Source organism: Diabrotica undecimpunctata, chromosome 7, assembly GCF_040954645.1.
Source record: "Diabrotica undecimpunctata isolate CICGRU chromosome 7, icDiaUnde3, whole genome shotgun sequence".
Taxonomy (NCBI): Eukaryota; Metazoa; Arthropoda; class Insecta; order Coleoptera; family Chrysomelidae; genus Diabrotica; species Diabrotica undecimpunctata.
The window spans coordinates 119714089-119733955 of NC_092809.1; the positions used below are offsets into that span (position 1 = coordinate 119714089).

Here is a 19867-nt window from a genome sequence, read left to right on the forward strand (position 1 = left end):
GAAACCAATTGGGTATCAAGCAGCGCCATCTATCAAAGGCTAGTTTAATATCAATCTATCCTCGTACATTCCACTTTTTGTAAACTTCTTTATCCAAGAACTATCGTTAATTGTTGCCACTCTTCTTTCCTTGTTATTACTATATAACTTGATTTATCTGCATTAAGAGTAATTTTATAATGATCTAACCATGTCTTCACCATCTGTAAGTCAAATTCAACATAAGTTTTTGCCTCGCTGGGGTTTATGCTAGAGTATACAATGCAGGTGTCATCCGCATACATTTGTAGTGTACCTCTTAATGGTAACGTTGAAATTGAATTCGCACAAATCAGGAACAGCGTTGGTCCAAGTATCGACCCTTGAGGAACTCCACACTCAATATTACACAATTGACTATTCACCCTATTAACAAAGGTAAGTTGCGTTCTTCCTGATAGCTAATCATTAAACCACTTCAACACTATGCCGCTTCTACCTAAAGTTTCCAATACAGATAATAACAGCATGTGATCTGTATTAAAGTCTTTCTTTAAGTCAAGTGATACAAATATATAAGATGGACCTTTATCAAGTTTATCAATCATATTTGTTATAATGTCAGCTGTTGATGATATTGTGCTGCTACCCTGTCTAAATTCATATTGGCCATTATATAAGAAATTTTCATTCTCTAAATGGCGCATGATTCTATTATTTACACATGTTTTTGTATTACTTGTGACTCTATATTTTGATTTAAAAAAAAAGCGTTAACATTTGGTACTTGGTAGATAGTCCACATTAATTTTCCCATAATCCAACATTTCTTGTTCAGCTCATTCAACATGACAAAATTGTTTTCCAGAATAGAATAAAATTCATTTACGCTAAAATCCCATGGTATATATAAGGAAAGGCGTGTACCTTGGGACGGTTTTACCTTGGGACAATCATTATAAAAATGTAACCGTTGTAGCGAGAAATCTGAGAAATTTGTAATATGATGGCAACACTGTCTCCACTTACATCAAACATTCGCGTTTCCGTCAGCAGCCATTTGATGTGACGACAAGTGTAAAACGTTTTGGTGTCCGTGAAGTAAATTTTATCCATCTTTATAAAATAATAGGAAAAGCACGGTAAGAACTATTGGTTGAATTTTTTCGGCGTATTTCGTCTTTATATATTTAATGCTCACTGTAAACTATATTTTATGAGAAAAAACTTTACTTTAAATTGATGAGGTTAGATTTAGTAAAACATGTGCTTGGTTGTACCTTGGGACGTTGTTATGGTTGTACGAAGGGACTTGTCCCAAGGTACAACCAGATATTTTTCTTCACCGTGTTAATGTTAATCTTATTGTTGCAGATGGGAAGAAGTGCTACAGGAAAAAAAAGGGTGAAACCAGATGCAGAAGCATTAGAAGCAGCTGCCAATGAGATACTGGCGCATAGTCGACCTTTGAGAGAAATAGCTAATCTGTATGGTGTTTCAAAAAGTACTCTTGGTAGGCATATTCAAAAACATAAAGTGTCTATGAAAGCGACTTTCAAGTATGAAGCGAATAATTCAACACGCAAAGTCTTCAGTACTGAACAAGAAAACGAACTGCTCACTTACATTATCAAAGCTGCACAGTGGAACTATGGCGTCACTGTTGAAGAAATGCGAAAACTAGCATATCAGTACGCCAAACTCAACAATGTGAACTACCCTGAATCATGGGATAATAATAAAACTGCTGGTAGACAATGGTACCGATGTTTTAGAACTTCTTATAATAACAAAATATCTCTTCGGAAGCCTGAAGCCACAAGCTTAGGTCGAATGGCCTGTTTCAACAAGCCAAACGTTTTAATATTTTTTGATAAATTGGGAGAAATTTATTCGAGATTAAAGTTAACACCTCAAAATGTGTGGAATCTCGATGAGACCGGCTGCCCTACTGTTCACAAGCCAGTTCGTGTGCTTGGCGATATAAAAGCTAAGCAAATTGGAGCAGCTACTTCTGGCGAGAGGGGTATTAATGTTACTATGATAGCCTGCGTTAGCGCTGCCGGAACATTTATTCCACCAGGTATAATTTTTCCACGTGTTCACTTCAAAGAGCACATGATTAACAACGCACCACCTGGAACTATTGGTATGGCAACTTCTAGTGGTTGGTCCAATGCTGAATTGTTCGTTGAATATCGTCAACATTTCATTTCAGTTGTGAAGCCATCTCCTGAAAATAAAGTGTTGCTTATCCTCGACAACCACGAAAGCCACCTCTCATTGGCTGCTATACACATAGCTAGGGATAATGGAATAGTAATTTTAACCTTTCCTCCGCATACCAGTCACAAACTTCAGCCGTTGGATAGGTCTGTGTTTGGGCCATTTAAAAATTATTTCAATAATGCTAGCAAAGCATGGATGCTGAACCATCCGGGAAAGCCTATATCTATTTACGACATGTCAGAGCTGATAGGAAAAGCATTCCCATTGGCGTTTACCCCAAATAACATTTCGTCAGGTTTCAAAGTAGCAGGTATATGGCCATTTAATGCAAACGTGTTCGGAGACCATGAGTTCTTACCAGCTGAGGTGACCAACAGGCCATATGAACCAAAACAAACTGATATTGAAGAGACAGAACTTATGGAAGTTGATGAAGCCATACCATCAACAAGCAGTGCGCCATGTTCCACTACTGGAATGACCCCTGAACAAATTCGCCCATTTCCGAAGGTTCCACCGCGTAAGACTGGTGGAAGGGGAAGGAGACCGGGAAGATGTATGATTGTCACAGACTCACCGGAGTTGCAGAAAATCAAGGAGCAGAAAATTAAAATATGTAAGCCAGTCCCGAGGAAAAAAGAGGCAGTCAAAAGAGCACTAGTTGTATCTTCTTCTTCGTCTGAAGATGAAGACGAGCTCGAGCTTAAAGACATCTCTGATGGAAGCAGATTTGACTCAAGTTCCGAAGATGAAGATGTTCCTGATTTCTTTCCATCAGACAAAGTTGCACTCAATTTTACCATTGGCAGCTGGGTTGTGGTAAAATTTGAAGTCACTGGAAAAGCTACATCCACTGATGTTTACTATGCTGGTTTGGTTCAAGAAAGCATAAACCAAGAAGTTACTGTGAAGTTTCTCCGAAAACGGAAAGTTTATTTTGTCTTCCCAAATGTTGAAGATATTGCCGTCGTGAAGCATTCAAGCATAGTGAAAGTGTTGCCTGTGCCCAAAATACGGCGAGGATTTCATTCATTCAACATTGCCTTTCCACAAAATATTTCTTTTAAATAATATATAAATACAATAAAATACTTTTATTGGTTTTTTCATCATTAAAAAAGTTATTTCAATATTTGTTTTATTTATATAAATACAGTCAGTTCATGTCCCAATGTACAAACAACACTGTCCCAAGGGTAAACCACAGGTTGAACCTTGGGACTAATATCACTGTACACTTATATGGTAATTACTGATTTACTCGTTGGTTATTATCGATATTTTTAATATCAGTCCAGTGCCTAAATCTTCATTCTTTTACATGGATCAAATACATTTCAGTTTCAGATGAAAGAAAAAAACATAAAAATTTAAAAGTAAATTTTGTCCCAAGGTACACGCTTTTCCCCTATTGTATCAACAATTATATTCACTTTTTCAATATAAACAAAAACAGTGTTATCGATGAAGATATCGATAACAAGTTATCGTAGGACGTGTTATTAATGACATATCATAAAGCATCGATTACTATTTTATTCGATTTTGTTTTGATGTATGATAAGTGAAGAGCAACTCAAAACGCTATATTAATGTTTACGTTTTAGATACCCTCCGGGGGCGAAAAAGGATTGTGACGCTCAACTTGTCTTAGAAATGGCATCTGTAGTGTACGTCCATACAAAACGATTCACTGCTGAAATATTAGCATTCTTCAAAAATTTTGCGGAAAGACAGGAAATGCTGATAAAAAGTATTCAGGCAGCAACAAGCCGACAGTTGGTAAGTGATTATTTTAATTTCTATACATTTTTGAAGTGTGTAAAATATTTATTGCATAGCTACATTCGGGTTTGACCATCATTCGATCTGTTTTAATAAAGATACAGCATAAAAAAGTTATCAAAACATACCATACAGGAATCCCTGTTATATTAAAGTATCTGTATAAAAAAATACTAAAAATTTCATTACTCGCATTAATTAAGAACTCGTTTTTATAACGGCAGACTTTTCTGAATTCGAGACATAAATGTATAACTGAAGATATCTATAACTCCAACAGTCAGTTACAGGTGGCTTTAAGATAAAGGTTAAAGCTTATATATTTCGTTTTTAGAAACTTGTATAATGTAGACAGTCGAGACATACGTATCATAAATAATCTGTATTGGAATCAAAGAACAACCGTCAAAAATGACAACTATGAAATACAACACAATCATTAGAAGAGGCGTTCGACAGTGTGTATGTTGTCTCCATTGTTATTCAACTTATATAACGAATATATTTTAATGAAGCATTATTGGAGGAAGAGTACGATATAGCAATACATAGAAAAATCTTGCAGATGACACCGTCATTTTAGCTAACACTCTAGATACACTACAATATTTAGTAAACAGAGCAAATGAACGTAGTATTTAATACGGATTAGAAATGAACTTGAAGAAAACCAAGTTTATGATTGTTACAAAGCGACATATATAAGAGACACTAGCCATCGAAAAAAAAAACAGGTAGATACGGTTAGCAACTACAAATATCTGTCTATACAGCGTTCCACGTTAAGAAAATAACATTAGGCTTATGGAGATCAGTGTTGCCAAAACTCTTAGGCATGCGGTTTATTAGATTGTCGATATATGATTCATTCTAATCAGAGCCGTATTCAGCACTGTGTACTTGTAGTTAATTAATTTCACTAATAAAAGGATATGTATAGTTGAATACAAAATAATGCATTATCAATACCTGTTTCTTTAATAGACAGATATAGGTATGCATTTATTATAGGTCTAATAAAAATAGTTATATTTTACTATTGTTTAACATTACATATTGATTAACGCTTTAAATAAGATACAGTATACTCCCTTTATAACGAACACGGTTATTACGAGGTTTCGCTTATAACGAGGTACATTAGATGTCCCGTGAAATTTCTATTGAACTATAACCCTTTATAGCGAGGTAAATTTGCTTATAACGAGAGAAAATAAGATTGAAAAACGTGTTTTTTACGTTTTGGCCCGGCCGTAGCTATAAATAAATACCCTTTTTAACTGCGGGCCGCCCGCAATAAACTTCTTACAATTTATGATTCTTAGTCGGAAATGTAAAATTTATGATTCACAAGTGTCATTGTATTGGGTTGACCATTCACACCTAATAATATGGGTCCTAATAGACAAGATGTGGGAAGTGTTTTAAAGGTTGTCAGAAACTTTATCCAAGGACAAAACGCAAATAAACCAGCATAAAACTGTTTCACATCTTTAGAAAATATGATAATACTGGACAATTTAAAGCAGTCAAAAATGACAAAATAACTTTATACGCTTTATACATATTTACAGAATACAGATTTTTTGTTTTAGCATATATCATTGACAGTAAAAGTAAACAACTCTTTTTTGTTTTAATGCATTTCATTGACAATAAAAGTAAACAACTTTGTTTTAAAAACGCAATTCAAACAATATTTATTAGCATCTTATATTGCTCCGAGTGGCTTCACTATAGAAAGTTAATGTTTTAGAAAACTACATATTCATATGTATGCACAATATTATTGTTGTTGGATATAACGAGATCCGCTTATAACGAGGTAATTAGTCTGCCATTTCAGTTCTCGTTATAGAGGGAGTCTACTGTATAACTAAAAAAACAAGTGCAGCTTTAATTTTATTTTCATGTAAGTAATAACAACAATTACATACATAAAAATTTTTCCTTGTATACAGGGTGAATCACCACTAATGGAACGAAAGATTACAGCGAAAGAGTAAAAAAATTAAATTACTAGTTTGTAAGTTGATAAAAGCTACATTTTAAAATTATTTTGAAATATACAGGTTATCCCAATTACAGGGTTGTTACTCCATCTTTTGCGCGGTCGGCCGATACTTTTTTTACCGATTAATGATTTATCTCTTGCTATTTTGACCACACGTGCCTCCCCCATTCGGCTTATGTGGTTATTCCAGTCTTTTTTCTATTTAGTGTCCATTCATTTATACACTATACGTTATATATATATATATATATATATATATATATATATATATATATATATATATATATATATATATATATATATATATATATATATATCTAAAGTAAAGTATTCAACTAGTGAATTCAGAGGTTTAATCGGTCATTCAGGTTGGCAAATAAAAAAAGAAGTCAACTACTTCATAAGTTTATCGAAGACGTTTCGCTTTATATATCTAAAGCTTCATCAGTTCTCTAAAATATAAACAGATGACATAGAGTTTATAAGAAATACAGATGTTAATAGTTCATAACTTACAACTAATATGTAGTATATTATCGATGTTATTATATATCTACTGTAAACTTTACTCATTATTTAAAACTAACTTAACAAAAAAAAAAAAAAAACAAAAAACACAAACTCTGCAAAAAATGATGTTCATATTCATAGATACGAAGATTAAAAAAAAATTAAACGAACATTTGGCTTCATTTAGAGATGGTTCTCCAATGAAAATAAACAAAGCACTGATTTATTTCAATCGACGCGATACCGAAATTTATATATATATATATATATATATATATATATATATATATATATATATATATATATATATATTAAACCTAGAGCTAAGATTAATACTATGATAAAAATTAATATTAAACTCACCAGTCTTCCAGGTTGAACCGCGTCGATATCCATTGGGCCGAGCTTTCGACATCTTCTCTGATGTCTTCTTCAGGGCTTCCGAGGTTTCAGTCTCCTGAGTCCCCAGACACTACTACACTTATCACTAGTCACTTCACTATAAGACTTTTCGGATTTGGCACTTTGTGTCCGTCGATTTGCACACTATCACATAATTCACTCAGTGCATATTAACATCATCCTCATCTTCTCTATCATCGCTATCACTTTCATTACTGTCACTGTCAACCGTCACATTTATTACCACAGGATCAATATCGTCCATCAACCCATCAATAACCCAAAATTTTTGCTCTTCCTTAATAGCAAGTTTACAATAGTTTTTCCAGTTTTCCACTGTAACTACACCAAATGCATTTCTTATTAATTGTTCCATAGCGGCGGCCTTAAACTCTGTGTTGTGTGAGGCAATATGTCTTTTGACTTGACTCCATACCATTTCAATTGGATTTAACTCACAATGGTATGGAGGTAGTCTCAGAATAGCAACATTTTTCTCTTTGCACATCTCGTCGATTTTATATTTTATGTATTTTTCTTTATGTGTTTACGACTTCCATGAGCTCTGATTTTAAATAATCTTCTTCAAAAAAGACATCTTTCTCCAGCAACCACGTCTTAATTTGATCTTTATTGAAGGCTTGTGTCGGAATCGCTTCTTCTCTCCTCGAATGGTACGAAGCGTTGTCCATCACCACAACACTTTTCTCTGGAAGATTAGGAAGCAGCTTTTCCTTAAACCATTGTTCAAATATAGGACCATCCATCTCATCATGATAGTGCGCTGAGTTTTTTTTAGCTAAAAACCAAAAAGCAGCATCTTCTACAAAGCCCAATTCGCTACCTGCATGCACTATAACAAATCGGGGGCCTCGTTGTGTCGGCTGTTTTAGGCCTGTTGACAACCCTTTAACAAACGCATCCCTGGTTGAAGTCACTGAGAGGTCCTTCCATTCTTTGGAAACACTATGTCCAACATTCACCCAAGTTTCGTCCAAATAAACGACGGTGTATCCTTGAGAACGAAATTTTTTTATTTCACGCAAATACTGATGCCTCCATTTTAGAATATCGGGCCGTTCAATCATGCTTGATTTTACTCCTCGTTTGCAAAAAACAAAGTTCATTTCATGGAGTATTCTCCACATTGTTGTGCGTGACATGTTTGCTAAATCTTTGTCTTTTTTAACCAGTGCAAAAACTTTGTTCAATGTCGGCGGTAAATTTTTAAAGAAAAAACTATGCACGATGGCACGTAGTCGCGTATGAACTACTGCATCGTAAGTGAACTTTCTGTTGTTCACTCTACTTTTGGTACGTTTTCTTGTTTTTTTTATGGGCATTAGTCCTCCTTCCGCAGCTTCTTTGCGGATTTTAAAAATAGTACTAAAACTTACTCCTGTCATAGCACTTACTTTATGGGTTAAACTTCTAACACTTTCACCACTTCTTAAGTTTAGATGATAATTAAATACATTTAAAACAATTCGTTTTGCACGGATGTCCAAGATATTCCCTTGGCTTAATTTTTGAATCTCCATTTTCAATTAACATTTATCTGTAAAGTCAGAATAACAACTGAAGAACCACAAAGCCTTATTATTATTATTTAGTCTCAGAGAACGACATAAAATAGCTGACATACGCACACCGTATTATTTTAAGTTGCAATTAGTAATTAGATATATGCGTTCCAAGCGGTCCGTTTATTTGCTTTTAAATATTTAATAGCCGACAAAGTGTAACATTTAACTGTAAAGTCAGAATAACAACTGAAGAACCACAAAGCCTTATTATCATTATTTAGTCTCAGAGAACGATATAAAATCGCTGACATACGCACACCGTATTATTTTAAGTTGCAATTAGTAATTAGATATATGCGTTCCAAGCGGTTCGTTTATTGTTTAAAATCTTTAATAGCCGACAAAGTGCATGATTTAACTAAGCAATATTTTCTACTGATTTCTATGATTCATGGTATATGGTATTCTTACCGAAAAACAAATAAACTGTCGTTACTATAATTAAAATAAGATAAAATAAAATTATCTTTTGTAAATACTATTTATTTAATTAAAATCATTTTCCCTACTTTTCATCTCTTGTTTCGAATGGGCACTTTTGGCCAATTACGTTAAAAAACATTAATTTAATTCATGTCTGTGGAAACTAAAATACAAATTATACAGCCCTGACTCATGCTTGTGTTCATCGTGGCATCGTCGCGCTTCTATCGTCCATAAGAAATACATGGCCCTATCTCCGCAATGTTATTTTCTTAACGTGAAACGCTCTATAGGACCTTGGATAAATGAAACCAACTAACAAAGTAGAGAACACGTATTGAAATTGCGAGGCAAGCTTTTGTGAATATGCCAAAGATTCTTACTAATCGTGATCTTAACATAAAATTGAGGATAAGAGCGTTAAAACGGTATATTTTATTTACTTTGTTGTATGGGATGGAAAGCTGGACATTAAAGATAGAATAATAAAAGAGTTAAAAGCATTTAAGATGTGGATTTAAAGAGTTACTAACGCCGAAGTGCTAAGACGATTACAAAAGGAGTGCGAAGTCACTAAAACAGTTAAAGTGAGGAAACTGGAATACCTGTGCCATATTACTAAACTAAACGGGATATGGCGTGATTGTCACATTACTTTGACAAACAAGAAGAGACTCGTTTCTAACTGTGGTCCTTTCCATATTTTACTATGCATGCGAGACATGGACAGTGAAAGAATCAGATAGACGACGCATAGACGCTTTTGAAATGTGGACATGGAGACGAGTGCTTCGAATTCCATGGACGGCTCGCTGCATGAATGTCTCATTAAACTAGATTAAACCCAATCAACGTCTCTCTAGTACTGTTTAGTCTAGAATTTTATTCATCGAAGTGATCACGAAATGGAGCGGTTGGTAGTCCAAGGAAGGCCTCAGAGTCAACGCCAACGCGGCAGATCTCCACAGCGATGGGCAGACATTACGAAAAAGCTTCTCCACAAACAGTATAGTGAGGCAGTACATGTAACAGATGACCACGACCAGTGCAGAAATATCATTAATCAAACTATTCGAGCTGCCGAAGCTCAATGATGAACCACAACACATCTGCTATGATGTTAATGACTATGATGATGATGGATTGTTACTAGGGGTGAGGAGTATGAAATGATAAGACTCGTTGCAGCTCAGGAGACCTCTTCAGAACAGCTGCAAATAAAGTACGGAGAGCTATCATGATAAAAAACCTTCGATAAGAGAAAGAATCACAAGAAGATTTAGTTTTCTCTCTTTCTTCTCTCCCTCATTCTTTCTTCTCTCCCTTGGCTCTAATATATAAGTGTAAGATTAAAAAATCTGTTAACTTTTATAATAGAAAAGCTTTCTTAGCTTCGCTGTCTTTGTCGTCTTTAATCTAACTCTAAGGCTTAAAGCGCCTTGCTGAAGATATACTAGATGTACTAGCTACAATAATACTTTTTTAAGTGTTTTAAAATGTGTAACATAAATGAACCTTTTCTATTTTAAATATATTGATTTTTTTAGAGTAGAGATGAACCATTACGATTATCTCTCATAATAGAGGCCAAATCTCCAATTATTCTCCTTCCTGTTAGTCTAAAATCGCCGAATTTAATTGTAGTCGACCTTGGACAGTTGGTAGTAACAAATTCTTTCAAGTTTTCGGGCGATGAAGGCACCGTAAGCGTCGTTTCTGACAGCACTAGGAAGAAATGTTTGTTGGATGTTATGGCAGTCAGTTTAGAAAATACAGATTTATATATGGGCGTGAAAACTACTCATGTTGGTCAAGAAAAGAAGTTTAAAACTACCTATTTTAACTTTGGAAATAGCTGCATCATGAAAGTGGGTATGTATAAGTTATTGAAAAATGAAATAAAACGTTATGTAATTAATAGGAACATGCTTTGGATATATATACTTTATATAAGCGTTTGTATAAATATTAGTCTATTTCTCCAAAGGTTTTTCTTAATGTTTTTGCTTTTAATGCAACTAAAATGTAGTAGAATATGTCGTCAATTTTATTTTGATCTTTATCAAGTGTGTATTATTATATTGGCCCTCATTGTTTAAGATGCCAAAATTTATTTTGTCTTTGTAAACTATAAAAACTGACTATCCGCCACCAACATGACAGACGACAAAGTGATATTGTGTCTTACTTTAAAATGATAAAATTTCGGCCCAGTATCGGGCTACGTCGGTTCCATCTTTGTTGGCGAGCCACAAATCTTCGAGGGTACATCGATGAGGACAGTTTCTGCATGTAAGAAGATGTTCCATATTCTGTGTTTCTCCACAGTCACAGTTCACATCATCTTGGTTTATTTTTCCCCATTTGCCATGTTTGATTTTACTGGAGCGACCCCCGTTCTTATCCTATTCATAGTTTTCCACGTTTTAAAATCTAGGGACTGGCCAGTCCATTGAACCTGGGGAAGAGGAAAATACTCAGGCGGTTCATCCTGCACTGTTCCAAGGAAGCTTTTCCTAGATTTTGGTCGCTTTCTTGGTGTTTGAGCTTTGTATAGGGCATGCCGCTCGTCCGCTATCTGTTTAATTTTCTCTATGTGCTCTGTAACTCCTCTGCTTGTTGAAGGTTCTGCAAAACCCGCTGCTTTATATACATTTGAGAGAGGCGTTGGTTTCATGCACCCATATCCCAAACGGGGCACGCATATTCAGCAGTTGAGAAACACAGTGTCTGTGTCGTTGTTCTTAAAACGCCAGGACGTGCACCCCATTTACTTCCCGTTAGCTTTCCGAGTATGCTGTTCCCTAGTTGTTACTTTCCCTCTCGTTTTTATGCAATGTTGTCTGTAGGTGAGGGACCGATCCAGAGTTACTCCAAGATATATAGGTTGGTTTGTGTGTTCTAATGTATTACCATTCCGCGCAATTTGGAGTTTACGCTTGGCTTTCTTTGCGCGAAGGTGGAAAGCGCAGACTTGCGTTTTAGAGGGATTGGGTCTCAGGGAATTCTGCAGGTAGTACGCTGTCATTGTTTTTAAGGCAGTTTCGAGTTTTCCTCCACTTCAAAACTATTTCCTGGAACACATATTGCAAGATCGTCAGCATAGAGGAAGTGCTTGGTTTGGGTCGGCGTAGGTTGGTCGTTTGTGTATATATTGAAGAGCATTGGTACTAAAAACTTCCCTGTGGGAGGCCGTTTTTTTGAACTCTTCACCTATTTACTTTACCCTCCAGCATAACGAAAAAACGTCTGTTTTGCAGTAAGGAATATACGACCTTACTCAGATGGTGGTCATTGAGAGTGTCGTATAATTTGCGGAGCAATGTTTTATGCCTCTCTGTGTCATAGGCTGTTGTCAAATCTACGAAAGCAGCCCCTGTTATAAGTTTTTCTTCAAAGCCCTCTTAATGTGTTCTGTTAGTGCGAGGACTTGAGCGGTGCAAGACTTGCCGGGTCTGAATCCTCCTTGTTGTGGGATGAGGTGCTTGTCGACATTTTTTTCTATTCTGGCGAGTATGAGTCTCTCGTATAGTTTGTGACACAACAGCGTGTAAAAAGTGACACAACAGCGAAATAGGTCTGTAGCTACTGGGATTTTCTGGGTCCTTTCCCGGTTTTAGGCTATTACTTTAGATTTTCTCCATAATTTTGGAATTTCGCAGGCTTTGCAACACGTGTTATAAAGTTGCAAGACAGTTTTTCTCCTTGGCCTAGATGCTTTATTTGTTTACTGCATATATCATCCTTCATTCTTTTAGTGTAAAAGGAGTTCCTAGGTGGTTTGTCTCCGAATCCAATCTTCTTCTAGTGTTTGGGTCCTTATATGCATTCATAATTCTTCCATTCATAAGGAGTTGAGCAGCGACTTGGTTTGCTGTAACCTTGCAAGGTGGTTTATGTTCTTTTGGATCACCGCTAAGTTTTTTTACAAAAGGTTCCATGCTATTTTGCTACTATGTGCCATGTCCATTTTTTCCAGGGTCTCAATGTACTTTTTCTGTCTGGCTGTTGTTGGAGTAGTATTGCTCCGCAGTCAACCGTTTCTTAGCTAAAAGAGTTAGGGGAATAGAGGGTTTCGTATGTTCTTATTAGTTCTTTGGACGCGCTGGACATCCCGGGAACATATTGTTATCTACATCCTCTGAGGATAGCTTTTCTAGGCACATTTTTGAGTACCTCTACAAATTTTTCGTAGCTCTCTACCTTTGGTTCAAGACGTAGCAGCTCAGAATCTAGCATGTCTGCATACTTTTGCCAGTTTGCCTTTTTGAAGGTAAATCTCCTTCTGAATGTGATCTGACAACTGGGAAGATATTTATACCAATTGGTCTATGCTGTTTTATGAGTTTTTGGTATGAGGCCATATACTACGTTGTTACATCGGCCTTCGAGGTTATTACTTGAAAAACTTATATCCGGGTTTGCTCTGAAAAGATGGTGGAAGTTTAGGATCATGGATTAACGTGAGGCCACGCGTTTCGGCCCATGCTTCTACTGCGTCTCCATTTGCGTCCGAATCTGCATAGCCCCAGAGTAAACTGTGACTGTTAAAGTCTCCCAGTACTAGCTGATTGGGTTGTGATCGGAAGTTAGTTGGGGGTGAAAATGTAAAAGGCTGGTTTGGGGGCTTGTATACCGAGGTTATTGTGCATTTTCCGATCTCAGTGGTTATTTTCTCTATACCGTGTAAATTTGTTGTTCCCACAGATGAGACTATGGTTTAAGTTCTCACAAATAGCGCGCTCCCATGCTTATTATGTGGTATCTTTGCAATCAGTTTCATACTTTCGGTCTCGCTGCAGTTAGGTCTCTGTGGGTTTCTTGGATGCACAATATCTGACATTTCGTGTTCTTGCAGAATTCTGATAAGTCAGTACTGTCAGTATTGGCTCTAAGAAGAACCGTTGTGGCTTGATGTTTGCCATCTGATTTGGTTTGGTCCGGTGTCTGAAGGATTAGCCGTCTACTAGTAGACGTTTCCAGGGGACGGACGCCGTCAATAGTGTTTACTTTGTAGTTGATGTGACACTATTGATCTCGTGGAGGCTCCTTCCTTGTCCCCCAACATTGTGTCAAAAAGATCAAGAGTGGCATTTGTGAGTTTATATTTTGATTATTTCTTATTCTGTGCTTTTACAGAGTCATGAGGATACCATACCACCGACTTAGTTTGTGTAAAGAATATTAAGTTCATTTCAAATTATCTTGAGCATCCTCCTAGAAAAGTAGTTTTTTAGTTAAACAGTCTGTAAAAACAAAGTTCTTTACTGTGTTTGTTCAGTGGAATTATTGAAGTTTAAGGTTATTTGTGAATAAAAAGTTTGTTAGTGTTGCAGCATTGCTTAGAGTAAGACGAACTGCAATACTACCAAATGCGCTGGCAGATGCACGAGTATGTAATCGAATAAATAGAAGGAGATATATGCAGCTTACGCGCAAATTCATTTTCCAGCGCTTGAGTGGCGGTTACTGCGCAAGTGCATGATTCGCGTGGTCTAAGAACGACTAGTTCTTATACCAATGTAAATAACGTCCGCACTGTTAATTCGTGAAACGGGCATTCGCGCGCTTTTTGCCTTGTCTTAATTAATGATACAACTTATCTTTTTTGACAGGATTTGAAAGGTGTAGTGAAACTACACTTTACTCAAATTATAATAAGAAATCTGTGTATTGAAACTGATTTTTCTTGTATTATTCAATTCTTTTGCAGGCCCATCACTTCTTACGAAGAAGTTCCAGTTAAAGTTGCAAATCGAACAAAACCTCGACAAAAAAGAAAAACAAGTAGTACCTGACATGAGTATATACGGACAATTGTCTACTCTCGACGCTGCAATAGATTTAGATCAATATAAACAGATCAGAGGGCTTTTGGCGCATAATTTAGGAGAAGATACAGAACATATTAATCCTTCAGTGCCGCCTAACTTAAGAAATGAGGTAAGAACTTTTTTAAGTATAATATAAATAAGTAGAATGGGAAATAAAATCTAACATAAATATGTTTTCGTGGATATACTAGATTCACCTGTTATTTTGATTAACTGTTCTATGAGGCAAAAAGTCGATTACCAGTAAGCTCTTTGTGTCCCAAAAGACGGTGGCCATGACTTTACAAGCAAACTGCGTTTGTTTACACTTCTTCCGCTTCGGAGTAGTTGAGTGACGCCATTCACGTGATTGATGCTTGGTTTCGGGGTACAATAAAACACCCATGTTTCGTCGCATATAACAATGCATCCAAAAATTCTTCCTTGTTGTCTTCACATTGTTGCAAAAACTACTTGACACACTGAACACGTTGCTGTTTGTGATTTCCTGTAACAGTCACGCTACCGACTGCTCACACACTTTGTGATAGCCTAATTTTTCTGTTAATATCTTATGAATTGTGGTGTGGGAAGTTTTAGGAATACGTAAAGCAAGGTCGGTAATGGTGAACCTCCGATCTTCAAGCAATATTCTTTCATATATATATTTAGGGATTCTACAGTATTCACTGCCTTCCCTCGCTCAACCGTTTCCATCTCTCTCTGTTGTTCCATTCTCCATCGTTTAGTCCTCTCTTACTCATGGCGTCGTCTACTTCGTTCCTCCAGGATTTTCGGGGTCGTCCTCTTTTCCTCCTTCCTATGTTGCTCCATTCGGTTATTCTCTTTATCCATCTGCTGTAGCTAGTTCTTCTTACATGTCCATACCACTTTAGTCTTTTTTGTTCTATATATGTTAGTATGTCTGTTTCTATTGATGTTCTTTGCTTTATTTCGTCATTACTTCTCCTATACATTCTTGTTACTCTGCAGCATCTTCGCAGGCATTCCATCTCGGTTGCTACTATCTTACTGCTTCGCACTAATGTTTTATAAATCTGCGTTTTTGTCTTCATATTTAGGTGTCTATCCCACCATACTGAGTTAAGTTGTCGGATTGCTGTTCTTGTTTGTCCTAATCTTTGTGTAATTTCTTCTTCTGTTGTTGCCTTTTTCGTGATTATAAACCCCAGGTATTTGAATTTATCCTTTCCTTTGATTGTTACGTTGTCATCAATATTCTTTCAACTTTTTCGATAATTTCGTCTGAAACTGGAGGCAAACAATCTTCATCGTGATATTCCGTTCGGCCTTCATTGAATTCTCGACACCATTTACAAATATGTTGAACACTTTAAACTTCGATTGACTTAAAATGAATGTCAATAGGTGACATCTGTTTTGCACTGAGCATGAGCAACGCAGCGTGGCGAGAGTGGTGGGGCGAGAGAGAGGGAGAGTTCATGCGTAAGGCAGTGTTGACAGATTTCTCCCAGCATGTCACATTTTTTCTCAGCGACATTCTTGACGATAAAACGACGTGGAACCGAAGGTTCAATCCTCACAATGGAAGTCAAGAAGGAAGTTGGAATTGAACGCCCAAAGTCATGAACACCCTTTTTTTTACATGTGTTATACTACAAATTTCCTCCACGTGATTAAAAATTTTTGTATATTTGGGACATTATGGAAATGGTAAACAAAAAACCGCATGCACAAAAATGACTTCAAGAGTAAACAGTCTTCCACCAGAACAGTTCTCGGAATCCTTCGAGCAGTGTAAACAACAATGGGACAAGCATAAAGTTATCAAATGGTAGTTCTTTGAAAGGGATAATGTTGAATTATTAATATGTTCATTTTAAGCTTTTAAGCATTAGGCCAGGAACAGTTTGAGTAGCCCCGTGTGATAACTTAATTTTAAAAATAAACCATAATTTAAGTGATTTTGTGTTTTTTTTTTTTCGTTAGGAAATTTTAAAGTTAACTAAAGATTTTATGCATTTATAATGTTTATGTTTAATTTAATTTAATTTAAAAAGTTGTTTCCTAATAATTAAAAAATCAATGGTTTCTCTGTTTTATATTATTATCTGTTACAGAGCGATAGCGGCAGATACTGGACACTGTCGTTTATTAAGCTTGATCTACAAAACGTAACCTTATCTCTCTCAGAGTCACACTACGAAGACTCCCATTTAACTTGCATCAATTTTATTAAATCTCACCTCACCATTGAAACGTTCAGCAATTTTTGCCAGGATATCGATTTAGTTTCGAAAGAAATACTTATTAAAGATACTCGACAAAGTAAATCTGACGACAAGAAAAATGTTTTTAGCAGTATTTTACAACCGGTAAGTAATCCTACAAATAACGAGCAAGTTCAAGCCGAAATTCATAGCAGAAAGAAGTTAGATTTTATGAAAGTTACGATTATTTTCAATAATCTACGTTTGATGGGCATATTTGATTGGTGGGAGCGGTTTTTAAAGTACATAGGACAAGATTTTGATCATGGTCCTAGTGCGGAACACGAAATCCAAAAACATGCAAAAATGGAATCTTCACAGTTAGAGTTTGAATTGAAACTAAACATCACCGATTCTGAACTTGTTATTGTCGAAGACTCTTCACAATGGGATACAAATGCAGTCATTTTAAAGGTATTTTGATCATTAGTTTATAGTGAGAACATTTTTGTGTGATTTGTATTTATTTTAGAGTACAACTGTTTTAAACTATCGTCCTTTCGATGTGTTTAAACCTCTTACCTGTAATTTGAACAACTGTGAAATGTTTTCTTGTATATTAGGACTGGAAGATGAGACTGCTTTGTCAATTATAGACCCAGTGATACTTAATATTGAAGTTAATCAAAATGGCATTCTAGAGGTAAGTTTATTTTTAATATTTTTAAACTCAGTTTTGTATTATGTTATATTATGATCAGCCCAAGGTGAAAATGATTTGTTTATATCAAAATATTATCGTGGTGATCTAAGGATGACCACGATAATATTTACTTACTTTATTTATCACCACGATAGTTGACTTTTTTAACTTAATTTATTTAACGGGATTATTCCAAAATATTTGGTATTACCTACATTCGAATGAATAGTTTCTTCTCTAAAAAAAGATCACAGAAGATGGACGTGGAAAAGCCCAGATGGTAAGACCAAAAACGAGATAGACAACATAATTACTGACAAAAAATATATATTCAACGATGTCACAGTCATTAATACCTTTACAGGCAGCGATCATAGAATGGTAAGAGCCAAACTAAAATTAGACTTAATCACAGAAAGATCCAAAATGATTAGAAAGAAAGCCAACCCAATATGGAACGACCCAACGAATTTAAATGAATATCAAGGCAATATCAATAAAATCCTACAACAAAATGAATGCATGAATAATGTAAATGTCCTAAACGAAAATATCTTAGGAGCTATTCGAGCTCAAGTAAAATCCTGCCCTAAAAGACTAATAACTAATAGAAACTAAACTAATAGAAACTAGAAAAAAAATCAAAGGAAAAGAAAGCATTAACGAAGAAGAACTGACAAAAATAAACAAAGAAGTATCAAAAGCTATAAGGAAAGGTTTAAGGAAATTTAAGAATGAAAAAGTCCAGCGAACTATAGAAGAGAATAAAAGTCTGAAAGTCCTGAGAAGACAACTAAACAAGGGAAAATGCGAAATACACAAACTAAAGAACAAAGAAGGAGTCCCCACATCAAATAGAGAAGAACTACTACACATAGTTGAAGACATCTATCAAGAACTATACACAAGCCAAAGAACTTGGAAGCCACCGCATCACGCAAAATTATCAACCAGGGTTCAGAGCTCATGCCAGAGATCACACTAAGCGAAATCCAGGACGCAATGAAAAAGATGAAAAACAACAAAGCGCCAGGAGAAGATGGAGTCGTAATAGAAGCTATAAAGATGGGCTGACGAGCCCTTCTCAACCTAATAAAAATGTTGTTTAACCTTTGTCTAACAGATTGTTGAAGACCAAAAACATGGAACAATGCAGTAACAATTTTACTACACAAGAAAGGAGACAAGGCGCACCTAGAAAACTATAGACCAATCAGCCTATTGAACCACATCTATAAAATGTTTACCCGAATAATTACGACAAGACTAGAAAAAAAGTTAGATTTCTACCAGCCCCGAGAACAAGCTGGCTTCCACTCAAAATTCGGAACAAACGATCACCTACAAACAGTAAAAATCTTAATAGAAAAGTCGCTAGAATATAACAGACCACTGGTACTTATCTTCGTAGATTTACACAAAGCCTTCGATACTGTGGAATTAGACAGCATTATAACTGCTCTGAACAATAGTCGAATATATTACCGGCTCACAAAGTTAGTACAAACATTATACCAAAACGCCACAATGCGTGTAAAACTACATGATACCACCAGAGAAATTTATATCAAGCGAGGTGTGAGACAGGGCGACACTCTCTCACCTAAATTATTTATAACGGTCCTCGAATACGTCTTTAAAATGCTAAAGTGTGAAAATAGAGGAATAAAAATAGATGGAGAAATGCTCAATCATCTGCGTTTTGCCGACGACATAGTACTTATTACCGAAGATCTGGATGAAGCACAACAAATGGTACAAGAATTAGAAAACGTATCTTCAACACTAGGTCTAAAAATGAACATCAGTAAGACCAAATTTATGACAAATTTAGTTATCAGCGAACACCTAGTCATCCAAAATCATGTGGTAGAATTGACAGAAAAGTACATATATCTTGGTCATGAAATCAGAATAGGCAAGGACAACCAGACCTGAGAATTTCAACGACGAATAACACTTGCTTGGGCGGCGTATGGTTCACTAAGAGACATCTTTAAGAGCAACATCCCGATAGCTATGAAACGGAAGACATTTGACCAATGCGTTCTTCCTATTATGACATACGGAGCAGAAACTCTCACGCTCACAAAAACAACAGCACTAAAAATGCGAGTGGCACAAAGGCGCATGGAAAGATCAATTCTCGGAGTGACAAAAAAAACAATAAGGAATCAAGACTTAAGGAAAAGAACAGGTATCAGTGATGTCATCGAACGTATAGCCAAGTT

At 35.9% G+C, this 19867-nt stretch overlaps 1 protein-coding gene across 1 annotated transcript in view; it reads left to right on the top strand.

The window, feature by feature from the left end:
* Vps13D (vacuolar protein sorting 13D) overlaps positions 1-19867 on the top strand; it is a 144593-nt gene that overhangs the window by 68790 nt on the left and 55936 nt on the right. Inside the window, exons 17-21 of the mRNA XM_072538076.1 lie at positions 3816-3990; positions 10476-10800; positions 14642-14871; positions 16844-17407; positions 17466-17636. Coding sequence (XP_072394177.1) covers positions 3816-3990; positions 10476-10800; positions 14642-14871; positions 16844-17407; positions 17466-17636 — 1465 coding nt within the window. The remainder of the gene's footprint in view (positions 1-3815; positions 3991-10475; positions 10801-14641; positions 14872-16843; positions 17408-17465; positions 17637-19867) is intronic.